This window comes from Octopus bimaculoides, chromosome 1, assembly GCF_046866305.1.
Source record: "Octopus bimaculoides isolate indiv1 chromosome 1, ASM4686630v1, whole genome shotgun sequence".
Classification (NCBI taxonomy): domain Eukaryota; kingdom Metazoa; phylum Mollusca; class Cephalopoda; order Octopoda; family Octopodidae; genus Octopus; species Octopus bimaculoides.
Window position 1 is genome coordinate 86,853,611 of NC_142928.1, and position 24,264 is coordinate 86,877,874.

A 24,264-nucleotide genomic window follows, 5' to 3' on the forward strand; every position below is an offset into this window, starting at 1 on the left:
CTGAGGTAAAAAGTAAAACTCAAAATCAAGTAATGGTTCCAGTTAAATAGATTACACCTTTGTGTATTCTATTAAATTGGCTTCATTGTAACAATGTTAGAAACTGATATTTGACTCTCTAAAATGACCTTGTTATCTGTCTAAAACAAAATGTCTAAGGGATTAATATTTCAAATATTTAAGATAAAAATTTAGCAAAAAGATATTAAACTGTTATTTTCTCTGTGAACAGTGAGGTCTGAAACAATGACTTGCATATTCATAATACATCCTGACAGATTCAAACACAAATACACTGGTCACTGTTGTGTATGTCACTGAAGAACAACTTCTTTTAGAAAAACAATGTGTTCATAACACACTTGACTCATTACTGCAAGGGATTCTGGAATGTGTGAACACATTGTCGTTATAAAAAGGAGACATTGTTCTCTGTACCTATGAGTTGAGTACATTATGAAAACATTGTCTTTGTAAAAGGAGAAATTGTTCCCCTGTGACATACACAACAGCAATCAGCATATTTGCATTTGAATCTGCCTGGATTTATTAAGAATAAGTATGCAGATCATTGTTTCATTCATAAACAGGAGTTCTCCTTCAGCTTCAAGTCCCTCCTTACTAATGCTGCTTCATAATCTCAAGGTTTTTTTGTTGGTTCAGGTGAAAGAAGTATAGTAGAGTATTGATTTCATGGACAAAGGGTCATTTTCTCTTCATATAAGTTGTTTTTGAAAGAATTCTGTGACAATATGTAGGCCAAGGATAAAATTAATAGTGACAATAACATCACCAACTTCTCTCTGTCTCCTCTTCTCTCCTCTTCATACATTTGCATTTTCTTATCATGACAATACTTATTAAGATGCTTTGCAAGTCAATAAATTATTGTGATCCATAATCTTGCATCATAGGGTTTCATACTTTTGTTAGTTATAATGATTGAAGTAAAATAAAGAAATGTATATTAAATGAAGGTGACATAACTTGAAAGGTTACTATCTACAAAAGGAAACTAAAGGTGAAAAATAAATTGAAAAAGGTTCTCAATGTCAAATAAGTAAAACTAAAACTAAAATCTGTATAAAATCCAGAAATAATGATGTTGCTAATGTTGCTAATGCCTACACATATCACACATGAGCCATCAACAATGGAACTGCTACGTGGTTGTTCAGTCTGTTAGAAATAGCAGCCAAATCACGTGCTGTCTTGATTAAAGAATGAATGTATTAGAATGTAGACCTACTTTAAAAATAGTACAGCTAAAAAAAGATGGTCATAGTTGAAAGATTTTAGGCTAGTCCATCAGGGTTGAGTTAGAGTTAGTTAATAATGCACTGCACACACACAAACATACACACATATGATCATGCACACTTACATGCACACTTATGGCGGCGAGCTGGCAGAAACGTTAGCATGCCAGGCGAAGTGCTTAGCGGTATTTCGTCTGCCGCTACGTTCTGAGTTCAAATTCCACCGAGGTCGACTTTGCCTTTCATCCTTTCGGGGTCGATTAAATAAGTACCAGTTACACACTGGGGTAGATATAATCGACTTAATCCGTTTGTCTGTCCTTGTTTGTCCCCTCTGTGTGTAGCCCCTTGTGGGTAGTAAAGAAATAGCACACTTACATGTACATGCATAGACACATAAATAAATGAAACTTTGCCCGTTCTGACGAATATTCGATCAACTGAATTACCTGCTCATTCAATTAGTATATAAGAACACATTCTTCTTTTAATGTAATCCAACAAAGTGCACAGCAAGTTTGAGCCCTTTAGTTGCAGATACAACCTGTCCAACAATTTCTGTTTGTCCAGTTTCACTCACAATTCACAGCTAGAGTGAAAATAATAGACGCCTGCCCAAGATGTCACACAGTTGGATTGAACCTAGGACTTTATGATTTCAAAGTACCAAGATGCACCCAGGAGGTTCTCTGGCAATGTGGTCAGGAAATGTTGGTAGTAGTTAGGGACTTAATGGCATTTGTTTTCCTGGCCTGCCTGCATTACAGCAGTCCTGTCGGCTTCACAAGTTGGTATGCCCTTGCAGACAACTGATCACCACTTGCCTGTGTTCTGTGCTGTCTGCCCCTATGTGACATGGCTGATGCAGAAGGCCTCTAGAGAAGCTTTTAAATTATCTTTGAAGCACTTCTGGCTTCTCTGGAAGTGTTTGCCTTGTTGAAGTTTACTATATAATAGTTTCTGTGAAAGCTAGCTGTCTGACATGTGAACTACATGCCTTCTTGGTGAGGCTGTGACTGCATTGGGATGGTGTGTATGTTAGGTAGACTAGCACAGGTGAGTACTTCAATGTCTGGAATTTTGTCTTGTCACTTTCTGTCAAGAAATTTTCTGAAGCAGCTGGTGTGAAAATGGTTGTTTCCTTCATGACATTGGCAGATCATTCACATTTCACTCATTCATAACATACTAACACAACCACATGTTTGCAACCCTGGGAATTGTTTTAACTAAAAAGTCTTATCATTATGAAGAAAAACTGATATAAATCTCAAAGGAAACATACAACACACACACACACACACACACACACACACACACACACACACACACACACACACACCATCATCATCATCATCATCATCATCATCATCATCATCATCATCATCATCATCATCATCATCATCATCATCATCATCATCATCATTTAACGTCTGCCTTCCATGCTAGCATGGATGATACATACACACACACACATTCATACACACACACACACACAAACACACACACACACACACACATCATCATCATCATCATTTAACGTCTGCTTTCCATGCTAGCATGGATGATACATACACACACACACATTCATACACACACACACACACACACACACACACAAACACACACACACAAATATGCACAGGCACACATGATATAATAATATTTGTTACTTTTTTTTTAGAGATGCCATTTTTGTATGTTTAGGAGATTCATTAATGAGTCTCTTGGCTGGTTTCTCAGTTTTTGCTGTGATGGGAGTTCTAGGTAAAGAACTTAACACCACTGTTGAAAACGTTGTTGAATCTGGTAAGTCTCTTATAATACTTTACTTCATTTATCACTGAGTAAACGCCTCCAGTTACCACTTTCTTGCTTTTAATAACTAATTTTAAGATGTCAAATTACCCAGTCGAATGAAATTAGTTTAAACTTTACATTGCATTGCTTTGTTTGGTAAGACTACATTTCTCAGTCGTAAATTGACATTTAAAACTCTAAGTTATCAATTAGATCTTATAGAAATAATCAAATTCTCTTTAAATCACAACTTGCCATCTTTAAAAAGAATTACGTATTGGATTATGTCATCCAGTAATATCGACTTCAAATTTTGGCTCAAGGCCAGCAACTTGAGGGAGTGGGGAGTTGATTACACAACTCCAATGCTCAACTGGCACTTATTCTATTGATCCGAAAGACAAAGTCAATCTCAGCAGAATTTGAACACAGAACATAAGGATGGATGAAATACTGCTAAGCATTTCACCTGGCTTGTTAACAATTCTGTTAACTTGTTGTTCTAAGGTCCAGAGACGTATATTCTGGGTGTGCTAGATGTGCACTGTACACCCATCAAAAAATAGCAAATTCATTATAAATATTAACCTTACTCATAAATTTAATTACAAATCTTAATGGAAAACTTTTGTTTACTCCTGCTTGAAATTTGGTGGCATTGGGTGTGGCAGCATGCCCAGTACAACAACCACCATATGACACTGTTAAGATCATCCAGTAATATCAACCAGTGTACAATATACCTGAATAAAAGACAAAATGGATGTAACCTGAATGCTTTTGTTTATAAGACTTGGCTACTATTCTAGTAGGTCAAGTGGTCACGCAGAGGTGTTTTTATAAGCTTAAACATATCAGTTTTTATGTAGTAAGAAAGGGTAAGGTTTTAAAGAAAGAAAAATAACACCAGCCTTATTGTCAGTAATAAACATTTAGTGTTGTTAATAGATAAACATTTGTTTTATCAATGACAAAAGAACAAGAATGTTTAAGTTTCTCAAACAGGCATGGGCAACTTTTATGAGAAGCAGGTTGCATGAGGTGGAGGCACGTAGCTTAGTGGTTAGGGTATCAGCATCATTATCGTAAGATTGTGGTTTCGATTCCTGGACCAGGTGACGCATTGTGTTCTTGAGCAAAACACTTCATTTCACATTGCTCCAATCCACTCAGCTGGCAAAAATGAGTAACGCTGCGATAGACTGGCGTCCCGTCAGCTAGGGAACACATACGCCATTGAAACCGGGAAACTGGGCCCATGAGCCTGGCTAGGCTTTAAAAGGGCGCATTTATTTTTTTTATTATTAGGTTGCATGAGACATGGCTCACCATCAGACAGGCCACACTGCTAAAAAAAATCCAAGGCAAATTTTCACTTAGGCATGCTATTCAGAAAGTCCTGCAGGCTGCTGTTTGCTCATGACTGCTCTCTATATCATGACTTTCTGTTCTATACATTAATTGCTGATATTAGATTCAGATGGGTAAAAACAAAACATGCTAAGTTGTCATATATTTTCTATGAGATTATATTGTAAATTGAAAAATGAAACAAAAAAGGAAAATTAAATTATTCTTGATATTATTTGAATATCTTATATTTCTATAAACTAATTTTAACATTTTAAATCCCTTTTTTTGTTTTTTTTGTTTCCCAGATGTTGGACTTGCATTCACAGCTTATCCTGCTGCCCTTACATACCTTCCAGCAGCCCCACTGTGGGCAATCCTTTTCTTCCTGATGCTTGTAATGATGGGTTTAAGCACAGAAATTACCGTTGTCGAGACTGTTGTCACTGCTATTATTGATGAAAAAATTGAAGTTTTGCGCAAAAAGAGAGTGACAGTGTTATTTATTGTTTGTATGTTACTTTACTTCATGGGTTTACCTATGACAACAGAGGTAAGAAACATAACTATTTCTGATGATGTATGTATGTATGTATGTATGTATGTATGTATGTATGTATGCATGTATGTATGCATGCAAGCATGTATGGATAAATGACTGAATGATTGATTTTTCTTTGAGTTCTTCTTGAGAGAGTTCAAGCTGGTTGCTAACAAAGCAACAAGACTTTTTGAGTTAAGAGAGTTCCCAGTGTTTGTAAATATGTGGTTAAGTTGGTGTGTTGGTTGAATTGTCGATGCATACACCCAATTGTGTGCATCTACTCACATTAGAATCTCAGATGGAGAATTTGGGGAATGTCTTACAAATCTTTGCTGTACCACAAATTGATTGGATTAGGAGAATCCACATCAGTTTCTATTGCTGTGTGTGTGTGTGTGTATCATCATCATCATCATCATCATCATCGTTTAACGTCTGCCTTCCATGCTAGCATGGGTTGGACGATTTGACTGAGGACTGGTGAAACCAGATGGCTACACCAGGCTCCAATCTGATTTGGCAAAGTTTCTACAGCTGGATGCCCTTCCTAACGCCAACCACTCCGAGAGTGTAGTGGATGCTTTTACGTGCCACTGGCATGATGGCCAGTCAGGCAGTACTGGCAACGGCCATGCTCAAAATGGTGTATTTTACGTGCCACCTGCACAGGAGCCAGTCCAGTGGCACTGGCAATGATCTCGCTCGAATGTCTTTACACATGCCACCGGCACAAGTGCCAGGATGTATGTATATATGAAGGTATGTATGTATGTATGTGTATATGTATGTATGTATGTATTTATGTATATATATGTACGTATGTATGTGTGTATGTATGTATGCATGCATGTGTGTATGTATGTACATTATGCATGTATATATGTATGCATGTATTATATATATATCATCATTATCATCATTTTTATCATCCATTTTCTATGTTCACATGAATTAGATGAAATTTGTCATGACAAATTTCCTACTGCTAGATGTACTTGCTTTTTTGATGACAGAAAGTCTTGCTGATAGCCAGGATATAGTCATTGCATAAATGCAGGAGATGCACTCTATTGCTGTTGGTTTTACTAAGGCCATGATTTCCCAGGTAAAGCTATATATCATGCTCAGTTCCTAATCTAGCATTAAAGTCTCCCTTAACAAATATCTTGTCATCCTTGTAACAACCAGATAACAACTCTCTCAGAACAGCAGAGAACAATAATATATCATCCTCAGAATGTGTAATTGAGAGAGTTAATATACTGACCATGCATATATATATTCATTTTCCTAACATGCATATTCATGTGATTCTAAGTTTCTAAGTTAGAGATTAAATTTTACTTCTATTGGCCAAAGTTGAAAAATAAAGCCAAGACAAGACATAACAACTTGGCTGAAATTAACAATATTATTCTATATTTTATTTTGGCTACTTCTGCACCTGTATTGATGGCCCTGCAGCACTTTACATGAGCTCATTTCAAACTCTCATTGGTATACAAAGTATATACGTAGATGCATTCATCTATATGATATATATAAAATATTTCAAAGAATTTATAAATACATACAGATACACAAAAATTTTCCTTCATTGGACACTAAACTCCACTTGCGAAGACCTGTTGAGGCAAGTGAAATCAAAATCGAGTTAAATTTGACGTCTGGCACCCATGCCAACGTCGTCTCCCTCATTAGACATGAAACTCAGCTTGCAAAGACTTATTGGGGCAAGCGAAAGCGAAATTGTGATGGCACCTGTGCCCAGCGTTGCCTTTCTGGCACTTGTGCCCATGGCACGTGTAAGGACTTTTGAGCGAGATTGTTGCCAGTGCCCCTAGACTGGCTCTTGTGCGGGTGGCACATAAAATACACCATTTTGAGCATGGCCGTTGCCAGTACTACCTGACTGGCCTTCGTGCCGGTGGCACATAAAAAGCACTCATTACACTCTCTGAGTGGTTGGCGTTAGGAAGGGCATCCAGCCGTAGAAATTCTGCCAAATCAGATTGGAGCCTGGTGTAGCCATCTAGTTTCACCAGTCCTCAGTTAAATCATCCAACCCATGCTAGCATGGAAAGCGGACGTTAAACGATGATGATGATGATGATGATGATATAAAAATTCATATACATATAAAAATTTATAAACACATAAAAAGTCATAATATAGATATATAAAAAGTGTAAGTCCATAAATGTACTTGCGAAGTCCAAATGAAGAGGATGATAAAGCATAGTTTAGTTTGTTGTGGTAGAGTGTGTGAGAAGTTTTCTAGAAATGAATTTCGCTGCCATGGGCAGATCTTCTCAAGAAGATGATGATGATGATGATGATGATGACATATAATCTCTCTCTCTCTCTCTCTCTATATATATATATATATATATATATATATACATATATATATATATACATATATATATATATATATATATATATATATATATATATATATATATATATATATATATATATATATATATATATTATATATATATATATATGCTTTCAGTGCGAATAGTTTTGCTATACGGCGCTGTATTTTACAATCCTGTAAATAATAATAAAGGTATTTTTATATAAGCTCAAAGCTTTTGCCGATCACCATGCAATGACTAAGGAAAATAGTCTAATAACTGGGCACATAAGCTCTTGACAGAAAAAAGAAGGCTTTCTTATCCACATGGGACTTAAACCCACATCCCTTTATTAACATGACTAAGTGTGTTACCTTTACACCAGCGAACCAGCCTCCTCCGTAAAAATAAGTATGAACTAATATACAGGAATTGGACAAAATAATGGAAACACCTAAAAATTTCAAACAAATTTATTATAATATGGGGTAGCACCACCTTTGGCAGTAATTACAGCTGGAATTCTACGAGGTGTGGACTCATACAAAGTTTGAATTGTGTCGAAAGGATTATTTGTACATTTTTCAGCTAAAACAGTCTCCAGTTCTTGTAGTGATGACTGTGAAGGATATCAACTCCTTACTTCTTTTTCTAAAATGCACCATAAATGTTCAATGATATTAAGATCTGAGGACTGTGGTGGCCAGATAAGAAGTTCAACTTCACTAGAATGTTCCTTGTGCCATTCAGTAACAACTTTAGCTGTGTGAATTGGTGCATTATCATCCTGAAAGATTGTGTTTCCCTCCAGAAACAGTTCCGCAACCATAGGATGAATTTGATCAGATAAAATGCTTAAATAGTCTTGACTATTAATTCTGCCATGAAGGGAAACCATTGGGCTGGTGGATTTCCAAGATATAGCTCCCCACCCAGATCATCACAGATCCTCCTCCATGTATAACAGCTGGAGGAAGGCAGTCTGGCAACAGGACTTTGCACCATGCCACACAAGAGAACCCAGTCATGGCTGTCAGACAATTTCTGCAACCACATCACCCCTAACATCTGGCTACCTAACTCCCCAAACTGCAACCCCCTTCATTATTATTTGTGTGGCACAGTTGTGTGAGAGACCAACAAAACTCCTTGCAATACCAAAGATGAACTGAAGGCAAGGATTATGGCAGCATTCACCATATATATATACACATTCATATTTATTCATTTATATATATATATATGAATGATAAGTTTACTAAATTTATTTTAACTTTGCTTAAATTATATTGATTCAATTTTCAGGGAGGACTTTATATTTTACAACTGATGGACGAGTGTACAGGATTCCCTGTGATGATTATAGGTATCTGTATGTGTGTAGCAATTGCATGGGTTTACGGAGTAAAACGGTTTTGTGCAAATATCACACATATGATTCAACACAAAGTCAGCTGGTTTTGGCGAATATTGTGGATGGGTGTTTCCCCTACCATACTTCTGGTTAGTATACGTATTTATTTCTATTTATTTTCTAGTATATCTTAATGGTTGTATTTTAAGTGTGTAATTTTGTTGTTTTCTTTTCAGATAAATATTTAACTGAGATAAGAATAATATTGTTTTAGTCAGCCAAGTATTAACTTGGTCTGATGTAATATGTCATAATTAACCCAAGTTACAATGTTTTAGTGATAAATTTCATTAATTTTCCTCTAAACTAATGTTTAATTCCTTGAAAATTCATGAGTACTGAATCTGAAGCTTTAAATTTTTTTAAATACTCCAAGATTCATAGAGAACTCCTGGAGAATATTTTGGAATTTTGGGGGGGAATTTTTTAAAAAAAATCTTGATAATTTCTGCATCGTCTCAAAAGAGTGTTTTTTGGAATCTTTTTTTTTTTTATTTGCAAGGGGAATGTAAAAAAAGATTTCTTCTTGGAGAATTTCCTAACAGTTCATGTAATCTATTAAAATCTAACCCTTTTACACTGTCTCAACTTTTCACTTTTTCCTTTTCATTTTTCAGTTGCTACTTTCTTTTAGTTGTTCATTTTTCTCTGTCTTGTTCATAAATGTCTTCACTTCCCTTAACTTTGCTTAATGTCCCCTGTTTTATTCTGATACTATACTTTACTCTCCCCTTTCACTTTCCCAACATCTCCAATTAATAATGTTACCCTGTCCTTCTATAATGTTTCTCTATACTTGATGGTAATTTATTCTGTGACAGTTGCTGCAGTGATTGTCAACGCTAAATTGTATCTTTGCACACAATTCCATCCCTCCTTGGTTTATCAGAAAACAGTGTATAAAAATGTGAATAATACAAAAAGGAGTTTTTTCATTATTTGCCATTATTTCAGTATTTCACTATTTTAAATTAATTTCAGATATATTTAATAAGCTGTGATATGGGCCTTTTACACTTGTTAACAAAACCATATCTTCAGATAATCAATTTTGAATATCATACATAGATAAAATAGAGACAGACAGACAGACATATATATTAGGTTGTCCGGAAAGTTCTGAGCATTTTTAAGCTAAATCTTTTAATGCTTCATTGAATACATGTGAAACATAACACAGTTAAAACTTTGGCATTGCTTGAAGTGGTAATGCATCTCTTCTTTGTTCCTGACTAAAAAAATAGATTTATCTTTCATTCCAGTTACCCTTTATTGACATTTGAAATGGACAACCAAAAATTTCATATTCACATTGTAATGATTTTCTTTTTTTAAAAATGGAGGAGATGTTGCAAAGACTTGCAAAAACATTTGTGAAGTTTATGGTGATGATGCTGCAGGTGAATCAACTGTTCAAAGGTGGTCTGCAAAATTTAAAGCTGGAGAGTATAGCTTGAAATATGATAATCACAGTGGAAGACCTTGAAAATTGGAAGAAGATATTTTGAAGGCAAAAATCAAAGGAAACTCAAATATCACAAATAGAGAACTTGCAGAGGAGTTGGAAGTTTCTAAATGTATAGTTCATAAATACCTAGTGAAGCTAGTATACATTTCTCACTAAAATGTGTAGGTCCCTCACAAATTCTCAGAAAAGAATTGCTTAGACTGGTATTCCATTTGTAATATGCTTTTGAGACAGAATGAAAGTATGCCTTTTTTTTCAAACAACTTGGGACTGGAGATGAAAAATGGATTGTGTACGAAAATGTAGTATGTAAAAGATCCTAGAGTTTGCATAAGGATCCCTCAAAACAGCAACCAAAGACCAATATCCATACTAAAAAAAGCTATGCTTTGTGTTTGGTGGGATCATAAAGGCATTATTATAAGCTTTTCCCACAAAACCAGGCCATTAACTCTGATGTGTACTATTGTCAGCTGGCTAATTTGAACAAAAGAAATCAAAGAATTGAGGCTGGAGACTGCCAACAGGAAAGAGGTAGTGTTCCAAAAAGACAATGCCCGACCACGTCTTTGGCCACCCAAAATTACATGAACTTGGCTGGGGTCTCTTACACCATCCATCATATTCTCCTGATATTGCATCATCTGACTACCACTTGTTTTTGTCTCTAGAGAATTCATTGCAAGGAAAAATATCTAATGATTTCGATGGAATCAAAATGCATCCAGATAACTTTTTTCTTCAATACCAGCCAAATTTTATGCTGATGGAATATTTAAATTGTCTGATAGATGAGCAAAGTTCATTAATGATAATGGAAATTATTCCATTGCAAAAAATTTATTGAAAGATCAATTATTTATATCTCTTTTGCATGTTAAAAAACACTCAGAACTTTCCAGACAACCCAATATATATATATATATATATGGTGACTGGTAAATTCCACCATGGAAAATTCCACCATGGAAAATTCCACCATGGAAAATTCCACCAGGTAAATTTCACCATAGGTAAATTCCACCATGGTATATTCCACCATGGTAAATTTCAGCATAGGTGAAATTGTCGTCGTCGTTGTTATCATCATCATCATCATCACAGTTTTTTACTTGTTTCAGTCATTTGGCTGTGGCCATGCTGGAGTGCCATTTTGAAGGGTTTTTTAATTGAACAAATCAACCCCAGGATTTATTTCTTAAGCCTAGTACTTATTCTAACAGTATCTTTTGCTGAACTATTAAGTTACAAGGACGTAAACACACCAACATCGGTTGTCAACCAGTGATAGGGAGACAGACACAGACACAAAAACACAAACACATAGTTAAACTAATACACCTACTTGTCATTCCTTTACCTGTCTTCATCTTTTATTTTCTGTAAATTTGAACTATATATATATACAACGGGCTTCTTACCACATAGCCACACCTGTGCCTATATATATAAAGACTTCTTTCAGTTTCTCGACCAAATCGACTCACAAGACTTTGGTCAATCCTAGGCTACAGTAGAAGACATATGCCTAAGGTGTTGCACACTAGGACTGAACTTGAGACCACATGGTTGGGATACAGTCTACTTAGCAACACAGTCACGTCTGTGCCTCTGTGATATAGATATCAAAATTAACTAATTCAAATGAACATTAGTTCAAATGAAAGTTAATTCACTTATGCAGTAAATGACAATAATACCAAATAAAATACCATATCAAAATGCATGATTATTTTTTTCCCTTTTTTTAACTCTACTTCCAACAGTTTGTGCTCATCTTCTCTGTAGTAGATTACAAACCCCTAGCTGAAAAATTCGTGTCATCAGCCTATCCATACTGGTCAGATATAGCAGCATTTTTTATCATGTCAGTTCCTGTAATTTCAATCCCATTCTGTATAATTACCAAATTAATTTATGCTGAAGGAACATTCAAAGAGGTATGTTAAATTTGTTGCTTTGCTTATTTTTCATTCTTTTCTTTCTTTTTATATTTTAATCATTATACTAAGTATTCCATTCTTTTTTTTTTTTTTTTGCCCATTATTTCTGCAATGAGGGTCATGAGAGCCCTCAATCACCTCCATCATAAGATCCTATCAGAAGTAACCATCATTACACTTTCCAGCTGGATGACCATCTGAGACTTCGGATATTACCCAGCCATCTTATTCTTGGTCTGTCCCTAGGTCTCCTGCCAGTTGGCTTGACATGAAGAATCTGTTTTGCAATTCCTTCCTACAACATTCTTATCACATGTTCATAGTACCAGAGCTGCAACCTCTCGATGCAGAGAAGTATCAGCTCAACATGGAGAGACATCCTGATTTCCAAGAAATCCTGCAGACAAACCCCATTTCAGCTGTTTGTATTCATGATTGTACTCTGTTAGTCTTTACCCAATATTCATGACCATAGACACAAAAACCAAACTGAAGATAGCAAGTTTGGCCTTTTTCCTAACCTCCCCTCTGCTGAGGATCAAATACTGGAGCTGGTGCATTATCGTGTCAGCACCTGCAATACTAGCATCCAATTGAACCTCCTACTTGTAAAAGTAATTGCAATGGTTTTCCAGAATCAGTAAAACATCAGACAAAATTCCTGTAGTATTTAGCTATGATTCTTTGAGTTCTAAATCTGATCCCTACCAAAGTTACTTTAACTGTACCCTGACCCAAAATGTATAGCCTTGAGCCATAAGTTAGAAATCAATAATTTTTGTATATAAAGTAATTTCATCTGAACACTTTGTAGTATTTTATGTAACCAGTAGCTGTTGTTTTTATAAAATGTATTTCTATTGCTCACAAATTAAAATAAAAAGATAAACATAATGTTTACATTTGCCATACATCTGAGACATGATCTGTAAATGTTTTCTCATTCACAAATAATTTAACCTTATTCTATACATGGACAAAATACCTTGTAATATCTTTGCAATAACTACACTACAACAGAGAATACGGTTCCTTTGTGAATCTGAAGCTGATTGGGGACCCGCACTTGAGAAACATTGGGAACACATAGAATATGTGCCAACAGTATTCACTTGCTCAGGATCTTTTAGTGGATTTGGGGTGGAGAAATTACCGATCTCTTCGGTGTCAGGTAAGACTTCAAAGTATATAGAACTAAATTGTTATTAATAAATTTATATATTTTATTATTATTATTGCTCTTATGCATGCATATTAGTTCTTGATTTGCTTTTATGTTAAATATCACGATTAGTGCACATATAATTTCTTTTTTTAAAATGTATCAAATATATTTAAATATCTTGCACATATCATCAGTAAAGTTATTGGATTCAGTTTAATTATGTCATTTTCTGTAACACATTTATATCCTCTTACAACAATAAAATGTTCTTTAAATGTAAGAAGCTTCTTTTTCTTTTTTCCATTGATTTCTATTTGTCCTGACTGAAATATAAGAAACAGGAAAGAAATATAGTTTACAAAACTTTGTTTCAGGAACTTTTTCTTTGACTACTCAAAATCTTCAGAAATAATTTTGATGAAAGTATTAACTGTAGCTAATATCATATATATATAGTTCATCAGTTTTATTTGTCTCTCTATGTTTTTGTATCCATGTGATATGTAATACTTCAAGCACAAAGGTTTCTAATATCTTAGTTGGTGTCTAAAAGAGATTATTCTTTAATGAATTATCAATCAAGTTTTTTTTTTACTTCATATACCCTTTCATATACACATGCACACATGCACACACATGCATACATACTCACACACACGCATGTTCATGTGTGTTTGGGGAGTTGTATACACAACAGGCTTCATTAAATTTCTCTCTGCCAACTTCCCTCACATTTGCAAGCCTGGGGCTATAGTAGAAGACACTTGCCTAAGGTTACTGCACAGTGGGACTGAACCTGTAACCATGGTTGAGAAGTGCACTTCTTAACCATATGGGAATGCCTGCATCTAATGTGTGTGAGTTTGTGTGGTGGGGTAAGGTATGTGTGCATTTGTCGATGTGTGTGTGTATGTGTGTGCATGCGTGCGTGCGTGGGTGCGTGTGTGTGTGTATGTGTGTGTGTGTGCGTGTGTGTGTGTTTATGTATTTCTGTCTGAGTGTTTGTCCCAAATGGACTGCAGAGTCCATTTGTCTTTGCAGATTCTTCCCTCTATATTTGCTTGGCATTTCTTTATCTCGTTCTCATCCTGCACGTGCACCACATGTCCATAGCAGTTAAGTCTTCTCTCCTACACACCTACATCTGATTATTCTCCTACCCAGTTTCTTTTTCTTAGCTCATTTGTCCTCCATCATCATGTACACTTACATTACACATTCAATGGAACATATTCATTGCATTTCTTTCTATTCTGGGATTATCTTCAACATTTAGCATCCATGTTTCACTCATCCAGAATATCACATTCTGAACACAAGTCTGATACAATTTACTCTTCTCTCAAAGTAAAATGTCTTTGTTGGCAAAGCTCACTGTACTTCATCACCCTGTTCTTACTGTGGCTACTGTGTTTTCAGAACACTCTACTCAACTACTAATTTGATCCCCTCAGAATGGAAGCTAGCCACTATTTCTAGGAATCCTTGCATGCACTTCAAATAATTTAGTTTTTTCTATGTACTCATTACTCCAGCATAACTATTGTTTACATAGCTGTAGTCACACCCCTTTGCTCCAGATATGAAGATTACTTCTTCCAAATTAACTCCTTTCTCATTTGTAGATATCTTCCTCCTTACCCTAGATTATTTTATGTGCCTGTATGTATGTATGTATGTATGTATGTATGTATGTATGAATGAGGGCACATGGCCTAGTGGTTAAGGTGTTGCATTCACAATCACAAGATCCATGACTTCAATCTTGAACTGAGTGGTGTGTTATGTTCTTAAGCAAAGCACTTCATCACACCTGTTCTGGCAATGTCAATTTGATGGACAGATAGAGCACAAACAGTTGATCATGATAATCAAATCGTCTGTGCAGGTTTTTCAGCAAGAAATTGCATAACTGTCTTTCTCAGGCTATGTAAGACTACCATCGTGTGTGTGTGTGTGTGTGAGAGAGAGAGAGAGGGGGGAGACAGAGAGGGGAGAGAGAGGGGAGAGAGAGGGGGAGAGAGGGAGAGAGGAGAGAGAAGGGAGAGAAGGAGAGGGAGAGAGGGTAGAGAAGGAGAGGGAGTGGGAGGGAGAGAGAGAGAGAGAGAGAGTGTGTGTGAGAGAGAGTGTGTGTGTGACTGATTGTGACTCCTGAAATCTACTTCAGGTATTAAAAATTCTTCTTAAGCCCCCATAGGAAAAATATTTCTTCACAGAATTTTAAACAGTTGGTAATAAATTTTTTTCAAATAAATTTCCAGAGTGATTTCCCCTTGATTCTAAAAATAAACTTTATATAACCTTGTAAAAATATAAACATTGACACAAGCCTCTAGAGTTGCCTCCCCTAGTAAAAAATTAAACTTCTTTGTAACTGGTAAACACGCTAAGTTAAACCTTCACGTCACATAGACAGATATGGGGCTTAAAATTAAGATCTGAAAAGAAGGAAGTTGTGACCGATGATGGTGCACTTGGTACAGGTTCTACTTCTAAAGTGTTACTCATATAACAGATCTCTTCAGTCTTGTTAGAATGGCAGGGATTTTATAACTGATGCCCATCCTATTGTCAACCAGCATCAGAGTGTAATAGAATATTTATGAAACCACTGACACAAGTGATCCCATATTGCAGGACTTAAAGTTTTTTCTATGCCTTTTAAGTTTAAATTCATAGAAGCTGATCTCCTTGTTATTCTTTTACTTGTTTCAGTCATTTGACTGAGGCCATGCTGGAGCACTGCCTTAATAGGTTTAGTAGTCGAAGAAATGGACCCCAGGACTTATTCTTTGTAAGTGTAGAACTTATTCTGTCAGTCTCTTCGGCTGAACCACTAAGTTACGGGTATGTAAACACACCAAAATCGGTTGTCAAGCAATGGGGTGGGGACAAACACAGACACAATGACACACACACATGATTATATACATATATATATATATATATATATATATATATATATATATATATATATATATATGACAGGCTTCTTTCAGTTTCCATCTACCAATTCCAATCACAAGGCTTTGGTCAGCCCAAGGCTAATAGTAGAAAACATGCACTCAAGGTGTCACACAGTTGGACTGAACCTAGAACCATGTGATTGGGAATTAAGCTTCTTATCACACAGCCACACCTGCACCTATAGTACTCAGTTGCTTTCATTACAACTTATGGAACCCAAGTCTTATGAACATGAGGACAAAAAGCATGTTGCCTACACTGGTGGTTTCTTTTTGGAGTGTCCAACTTTCTGGATGAATTACTTTTAAAACAACTAAAAAGGCAATTTTCCTTCTTGTTCTGTAATTGGAGTAGAGGGAGAAAGATTAGAAAAACAGTGTAGGTTATCCAGCAGTTAGGTTAAATGCTCGTTCTTCAGTGAAAGGGGAGGAATGTAGTTGTTATGGTTGTGATACTGTAGAAAAGAATGAAACAGTAAAAAGAGAATTTTAAGAAAATATATCTCAATAATGAAACAGACCCTTATTAATCCATTACCTCTCATAATTCTATTAACTGGAATTTTTTTATGAAACTTTGATTTCTCGCATAAAACAGCCTTAGAAGCACGCTGGAATGATCAAAATAACATTTTAAATAGAAATAAGCGAGATATTGGGTGAAAAATTAGCAAACCTCATTTGAATATCAGAGAAATATACCTAGTAGATATAGCAAAAAGGTTAGATATGTGTAAATATTGGCAGATAATTACGAAATTTGTAATTTTTAAGTGATCTCATATGAGATCACTGGTAGGTAATGGGTTAACAACTTCCACATAAACATCATTAAAGGTTTTGAAAACTATCCAAAAAGATGGCAGAATAATGGCGCTCTAAATATAGAACCAATATATATATTGATTTACCTATGCAATAGCTGAATCAAAATTAATCATTTATAGTATACAATCTTTTTTTATAAGAAGTTAATTGATAGGTGGGAGAAATTGTTGTCACCTACATTTCTATCTATCGGACAACTCATTCAGTTCAATTAATTAGAAATAAATTTCCTATATTTGAAGCTCAGGAAACAGATTGCATTTTTAACTTTGTCTCTTTTATATGTACATTACATTTTTCTGTGTGTAAGAGGAGGAGGGAGCAGACAGGGGGGGGGGAGATAGGTGAGGGAGGGGAAGAGAGAAAGAAATGCTTGTAGATTTATGGTACTGAACTACAAATCCCATAACCATTAGTTCAAGCCTAGCTGTAAACTTTTATGTTGAGTATAGTATACATCTTTATATGCTTCATCTTAACTGATTGAATAAAAGACAATCATAAAGATCTTACTTTATGAGTGCCTGGGAGTCAAACACCCTAACTTGTAGACCACAAGCTATTTTTGAATGTCATTCATATAACATGGTTACATGTTTAAATACATTCATCATCATCATCATTTAACGTCTGCTTTCCATGCTAGCACGGGTTGGACAATTTGACTGAGGACTGGAGAACCAGATGGCTACACCAGGCTCCAATCTGATTTGGCAGAGTTTCTACAGCTGGTTGCCCTTCCTAACACCAACCACTCTGAGAGTGTAGTGGGTGCTTTTATGTGCCATCAGCACAAAGGCCAGTCAGGTGGTACTGGCAACGACCACGCTCAAAATGGTGTATTTTACGTGCCACCTGCACAGGAGCCAGTCCAGCAGCACTGGCAACGATCTCGCTCGAATGTCTCTACATGTGCCACCGGTACAAGTGCCAAGAAGGCGACGCTGGGCACAGGTGCCATCACGGTTTTGCTTTAGATGAGTTATTTCTAATACAATTATAGTTTTTGAGACTATTATATTCATCTTTAGACATAAGAGATATTTAAAATTTTCATTACATATTGATTGGTTGTTCTCCAATCATTATCAGATGTTTTATTCATGGATGCATGTACATGCACTGGTCATGTTGTGGATGTGAGCATTACTACCTTTAAGTTTAGAAATAAAGGCTCCAAGTTCAAATCCAATCTAGTGCTCTGTCTACATCTGATAACAACTGAAGATCAAGCTTACCTAATCTTTAATGTAGAATAAAGTATTTTTTAATTCTCTGAAAATTATCTAAAGTTATCTATTATCTTTTACTGGTTTCTATCACTGGACTGTGACTATGCTGGTCACAATGCTTGAAGGTTGAGTCAAACATATTGATTTTGTTACTTATTTTTAAGTCTGGTGCCTATTGTATTGGTTGTTTGGATCAAACTGCTGAGTTACAGGGATGTAAACAAACCAATACCATTATCAAGCAGTATTGGGGAAAACACACAAAGACACATATGATGGGCTTCCATGTACCAAATTCACTCACAAGGCATTGTTTGGCCTAGGGCTATAGTAAAATCCCAAGGTGCTCTTGTGGTGAGACTGAACTTGAAACCAGCAAGCATATTAATCATACATCTATTTATGTAACATTTTTCTTTGGTCACATTTTTTGGAGATTTTTTTCCATTATTAGTATATCAAATACTTTTTCATAATTTGTGCTGATATTTTAGAGTAACATTAAAAAATGTGAGTATGAAATAGTGTGTGTGTGTGTGTGTGTGTGTGTGTGCATGCGTGCACGTATGCTTGTGTGTGTGTGCATGTGCATATGTTGCATACATGCGTGTGTGCATGTGTGTGTGCACACATGCATGCATGTGTGTGTAATTTAAACCTTGGGGGCAAAATGTTTGTTTGAAGCAGGTACATGGTTTGTAAGCTTGTCATGATACATAACCATAATGATATATATATTGTTCACCATGTTAAATCTTCAAGATTACAAAATAGCATGGAAAGTTCTGTTCTATTAAGTTCTACAACCATAAACATCGTCACATTCTTTTGTTTGTATATTCTAACGTTTTTGTTAACATATAAAATTTACTCAAAGTTTATACCCAATGTTTAGCCCTTTAAATGGCAAGTGGGTTAACAATTTGTGATAAGGCAGTACTAGACAATTTTCTAAGCAATTTTGTTTATGCTGGTTTCCCATTGACTGGGGTAAATATTTTTTTTTATTAAACTATTTTTACTAGGTTATTATGTACATATCAGTTTTTGCAGGTGATTTTTACATAAATTAGTATTACCTTATTTTTGTAATTTCAGTATTTTATTTTTTTCAATCAATATGTGATCTGCTTTGTTCTATAGATTAGAGAAACAGTTCTTTGGTTATTGTGAAGAGGTAATCATAATATTGTATCTAATAAAAAGGATTTGAATGAGAAAACTCTTTTAAGTGATCATAGCATGGTCTTAGATTTATCTCTCTATTTGATTGTTATTAGAGAGTAAGTTTTCAATTGTAGTTAATCTATCTTGTAGATTGGCTTATATTATGTTTTGGATATTCATTTTCAAAGATGCAATAATATGCAAATTAATTCAAGATTTAGTTTATAATAGAATAATTCAATTTGGTTTCCAGCTTTATTCCCTTTTTGGGGGAACAGATACCAACATATACTAAACTATATGTGTCCATATGTGTGTGTCCATACTTGTGTACATGTGTGTATACATATGTTTACATATATATATGCATAATTTTATGTGTCCGCTTCAGGTGCACGGACTTACAAAACACAACTAGAACTGCACTCCATCAAGCATCATGGCCGGCACAAGCAGGTTATGAGGAATGCAGATAAAGAACCTTCCAGACAACTCCATCTAGACATTCGATCTGAATCAATGGACTTTCTACAGCCTCAAGTTTGGAATCCCAAAGACACTAAAGGTCAAGCTTCCTTTTTTTATCGATGTGTACAATAGTAATTCACATCGGTATGGTGGTCAAATTTACATTTTGATGAATCTAATGGCTGCTAGCTAACAAGGATTCTTTTAAAACATAAATTAATAAATTAAAATTTGCAAAGTTCTTAAGTGAATCATGAGAATTAATTTGCAGCTTTGTATTTTCCATACTAACACGTTGGACTACTGATATCTTACCATGATAACTCTAATATATTCTAAAATTAATTTTACATTTAATTTTATTCATACTTCATATAGCAAATGTGCATCACAACCAAAGTTGAAAAATTAAATGCAACATGCGACAGCAGTATCAACAGTAAACATCAGTTCATAAGCAATAAAATATTAACTAATATCTACATAATACATAATCATTTTACAAACATAATTCTATAAATATAAGCTAATATCTGCAAATACCATAGTATTTTATATTTTACAGTAAAATATGAAGTAGCTACATTGCATTCAACATTTTTCATTACTAAAGAAAGACCTTAGTGTATCTATACTTACTCTTTACTCTTTTACTTGTTTCAGTCATTTGACTGCGGCCATGCTGGAGCACCGCCTTTAGTCGAGCAAATCGACCCCAAGACTTATTCTTTGTAAGCCTAGTACTTATTCTATCGGTCTATTTTGCCGAACCACTAAGTTACGGAGACCTAAACACGCCAGCATCGGTTGTCAAGCGATTTGGGGGGGGACAAACACAGACACACAAACACACACACATACACACACAAACACACACACATATATATATATATACATATATACGACGGGCTTCTTTCAGTTTCCGTCTACCAAATCAACTAACAATATTTATAGTAAAAAAAGCAACCTGAGGTCAGAATGCGTTTAGTTAAAATGTCAAAAGTTAAAGAGCAACAAAGAGGACAGTTATCATTTCTTTTACTGTAATATTATAGAAGTGTAGATAGGATAGGAACATTTCTAAGTATGAATCAGTAATGCTAAATAATAATAAATCTTTTTTTAATGTGGACACCCAAGCATCTGAACCCAACCACTCATCAGCCTACTATTAGTGATGTAAACAGCAAAGTTGCATCATTTCTTGACTTCCCAAAAATAGCTAGAACTTTAATTCTATTACAAGATGTAATGTTTTTAAGATATCATATACTCTGTTATAATAGAATGAGAAGTCATGTTTTTTCAATTTAAATCTACTCTCAAACAAAAACAAGTAAACATTTTGAAATGGATCCAAATTTAGATGTTAAACACTGCTAGAAGGTTTTCTTATTCTTATGTGAAACTCTACTGATAAAAAGACATGTCTACTTCAGCAATCTGCTGCTTCAGACAAAAAGAGATTATCAAAAACAAATTCTTAAAATGTAGTAATGCTTTTTAATTCTATTATTCAGTGTATATCTTCATCATAATTCAATGTCCATGATCTTTGCATATAATTTATTTGTATAAATATCTATATTTATATATATATATATATATATATATATATATATATATATATATATATGTAAGTTTCTCTGTGTATGTGTGTGTGTGTACACACTCATGAGGTGGAACTGAAAAGTTCCTGGCTTTGGATAAAAGAAAATACAGGAGGATCAGTTAATTATGATTTTATTTAACATATTCCCCTCTCAGATTCACACACTTGTTGCAGTGGTCCTTCAAGTTTTCTCATCCCTGTAAAAGAACTCAAGAGGCTGGGTCTCTAACCGGGCCTTTCACAACACTCTTAAAACCAGGAACTTTTTTGGCACCCATCTCATTTATATATATATATATATATATAAATATCACAAGAAAAAGGCATAAAATTGCTCAATATGTGACATGGAGTTTGAATATTTGTGTTGACAAATTGATATTGGGGATGCATTACTTGAAGTTTCCCAGATGTAAAACAAATCCATGCTTGATCATTCGGCCACCAGTTTTCTTAGTGGTGTGGTCAGAGCATAGTAACCTTCCCAACACTCAGAAGTAAACAACATCAAGTAATGCATCTCTAAGGTGAGATGTTGATTCTATCAACAAGAATTTACTTACAAAAATTACAAAGAAGTATAAGCCTCATAAAATTTCTTTCTGTTTAAATTATTAAATTACTACCTTATCTCTACTGTTGCAATTGTTATATCTACTGATATAAAATATTCTACATTTCAATATTTAAACCAGTTATGGATACATATCCTTATCACATCTGAAAGCAAATCAAAATTGAGAATTTCATGGGAATCAACCCAACATCCTCTAGTTGACACCTTAATGCATCAACCCCTGTCTTTGAACCATTCATCAGTCCAATATTCCATGTTTCAAAATTTTAATCTAACATAGCTGTGTTGATCCTCTCTGAGTTGTGTTTATGCCATAATAATTGACTTCTACTCTTTGCCTCTATGACTCTACATTTCTGTTGACCCAGCAATCTGTTGCATTTCACAATACAGAAATTGAAAAAATACTTTATGCTTTTCCATTTATATTTCTGTATTTAAAACATATCTTATAAACACACCTCTCATATCCTATATTCCTAAACTTTCATAATGCTAACTTCCCTTGAATTGGGAACAATCTTTTATCATACATCAAAACAAGTAAATCATATGAAAATTTACTTAATCTACTAGTATCATATACCAAATTTCTTTCTTGCAAATTTATAATGTATTAAAATTTTTGGCAACTCTGTATGAGTGACATGCTATATATGTATGGGTTTTGTGATTGTGGTGTTTGTATATATGCATAAGTATGCATGAGTGTTGTGTTTATGACATGAAATTACTTAACTTTCAAAAATAGACCCCAGAACAACAGTTCAGTTTATATTTAATATTCTCTACAAAGAAACAGTAGAAATGACTGAGGCAGTAGAGCACTGGTCTGAAGTTTTTTTGATGTATTCATTTTCTTTTGTCATGTTTCTGAATTTAAATCATCTGTGGAATTTATAACCTTTTATTAGTTTTTTAAAACAATATTCTCTACAAATTATAATTGACTCACTTAAATCTTTTTCACTGAATTAATCTTGATTTTTCTACTGGGCACAAACTTATTTCACTTCAGCTTAATTTTAATTTTTAATTTTTTTTTTTGCATGTTAGCTTTGTTTCTGTAAATGCACAAATAATTATAAACCTGAGTCACAAAGATGTTTGTAAAAGTTTGTTTTCAGCTGTTATTTAATTAACATTAGTGGTGAGTGTAAAAATAAAAATATTAGATAATTGTATTCTGACATAAATATATGATTTCTTTATGTGCAATTGAAAGAATTTTAATGAAAATATGACAATATATTTAGTTATTAATACATTTGATAGTATAATTATACTAATAAAATATCTAAGAAAATAAATAATTTGTAAAATCAAAGCAAAAACATCCTCATTCAAGTCTGTTTTTAGTTGCATTTTTTTTATATCAAGTTAGATATGTACACACACAGATTAACTCAAATAATTAGACACTTGATTATAAATATATTTAATTTATTATCTGAGTGGTAAAAACAGAGAACTTGCAAAAAACTAGAAATTTATAAATGTGACATAACTGATGTCCTATAAGAATTTAATTAAGAAAATAATTAAGTTTGGTTGATTATAATAGTCTGCACTTTGAAAACTATTTTTGCTTTTTATGAAATGTATCCATCTTATCCAATTTGGGATCAGGTTCATAAGGTAGCATAGATACTCGACTTTATTATTAGTCTGTTATATTACAGTCTACAATGATGGTTTTGCTGTAATATAGCAACTAGGCATTTTGTTTTTACTTACTCAGTCTGGAAGCAACCATGAGCTTTGTAGATCCTCCAAGACCAGTGAGCTTGATGCCATTAATGTTCTGTTTAGCATATTGCAGGCCAACACCTGTAGGAAACACATGAGCAGAGAGAAGATTCCAGAGGGTCAATGTTCTAGGTGGGAAGAACTTGCTATAATGATTAGTGTAAGGCTGGAGGAGTGGATGCAACAAGGAAAATGAGAGGTGAAGAAACGAGTAAGACAATGGAGAGATGAGTAGGTCAGAGGTGAGATGAGAAAGACAAAGGAAAGACAAGTAGGCTTGAATTGAGGAGGTTTGAGTCCAGCCATCTCTAAGAAACAGATACCATTGTTGTAGCAATAGAAAAAACAGAGAGAATGTC

General features: G+C 34.5%; 1 protein-coding gene across 8 annotated transcripts in view; it reads left to right on the plus strand.

Annotated features, from left to right (window-relative positions):
- Window positions 1-24,264, plus strand: part of LOC106884368 (uncharacterized) — a 282,032-nt gene that overhangs the window by 249,462 nt on the left and 8,306 nt on the right. For 4 of the 8 annotated variants that reach the window (XR_016242143.1, XM_089353296.1, XM_089353300.1 and 1 more), the window contains exons 20-25: window positions 2,944-3,068; window positions 4,718-4,962; window positions 8,622-8,819; window positions 11,965-12,138; window positions 13,162-13,312; window positions 19,891-20,064. Coding sequence is in view for 5 of the 8 variants with exons in the window: in XM_089353296.1 (XP_089209422.1) it covers window positions 2,944-3,068; window positions 4,718-4,962; window positions 8,622-8,819; window positions 11,965-12,138; window positions 13,162-13,312; window positions 19,891-20,064 (1,067 nt within the window). In the remaining 3 variants the exon portion in view is untranslated. The remainder of the gene's footprint in view (window positions 1-2,943; window positions 3,069-4,717; window positions 4,963-8,621; window positions 8,820-11,964; window positions 12,139-13,161; window positions 13,313-19,890; window positions 20,065-24,264) is intronic. The other 4 variants (XR_016242144.1, XR_016242145.1, XM_089353312.1 and 1 more) reach the window with 1 other exon arrangement.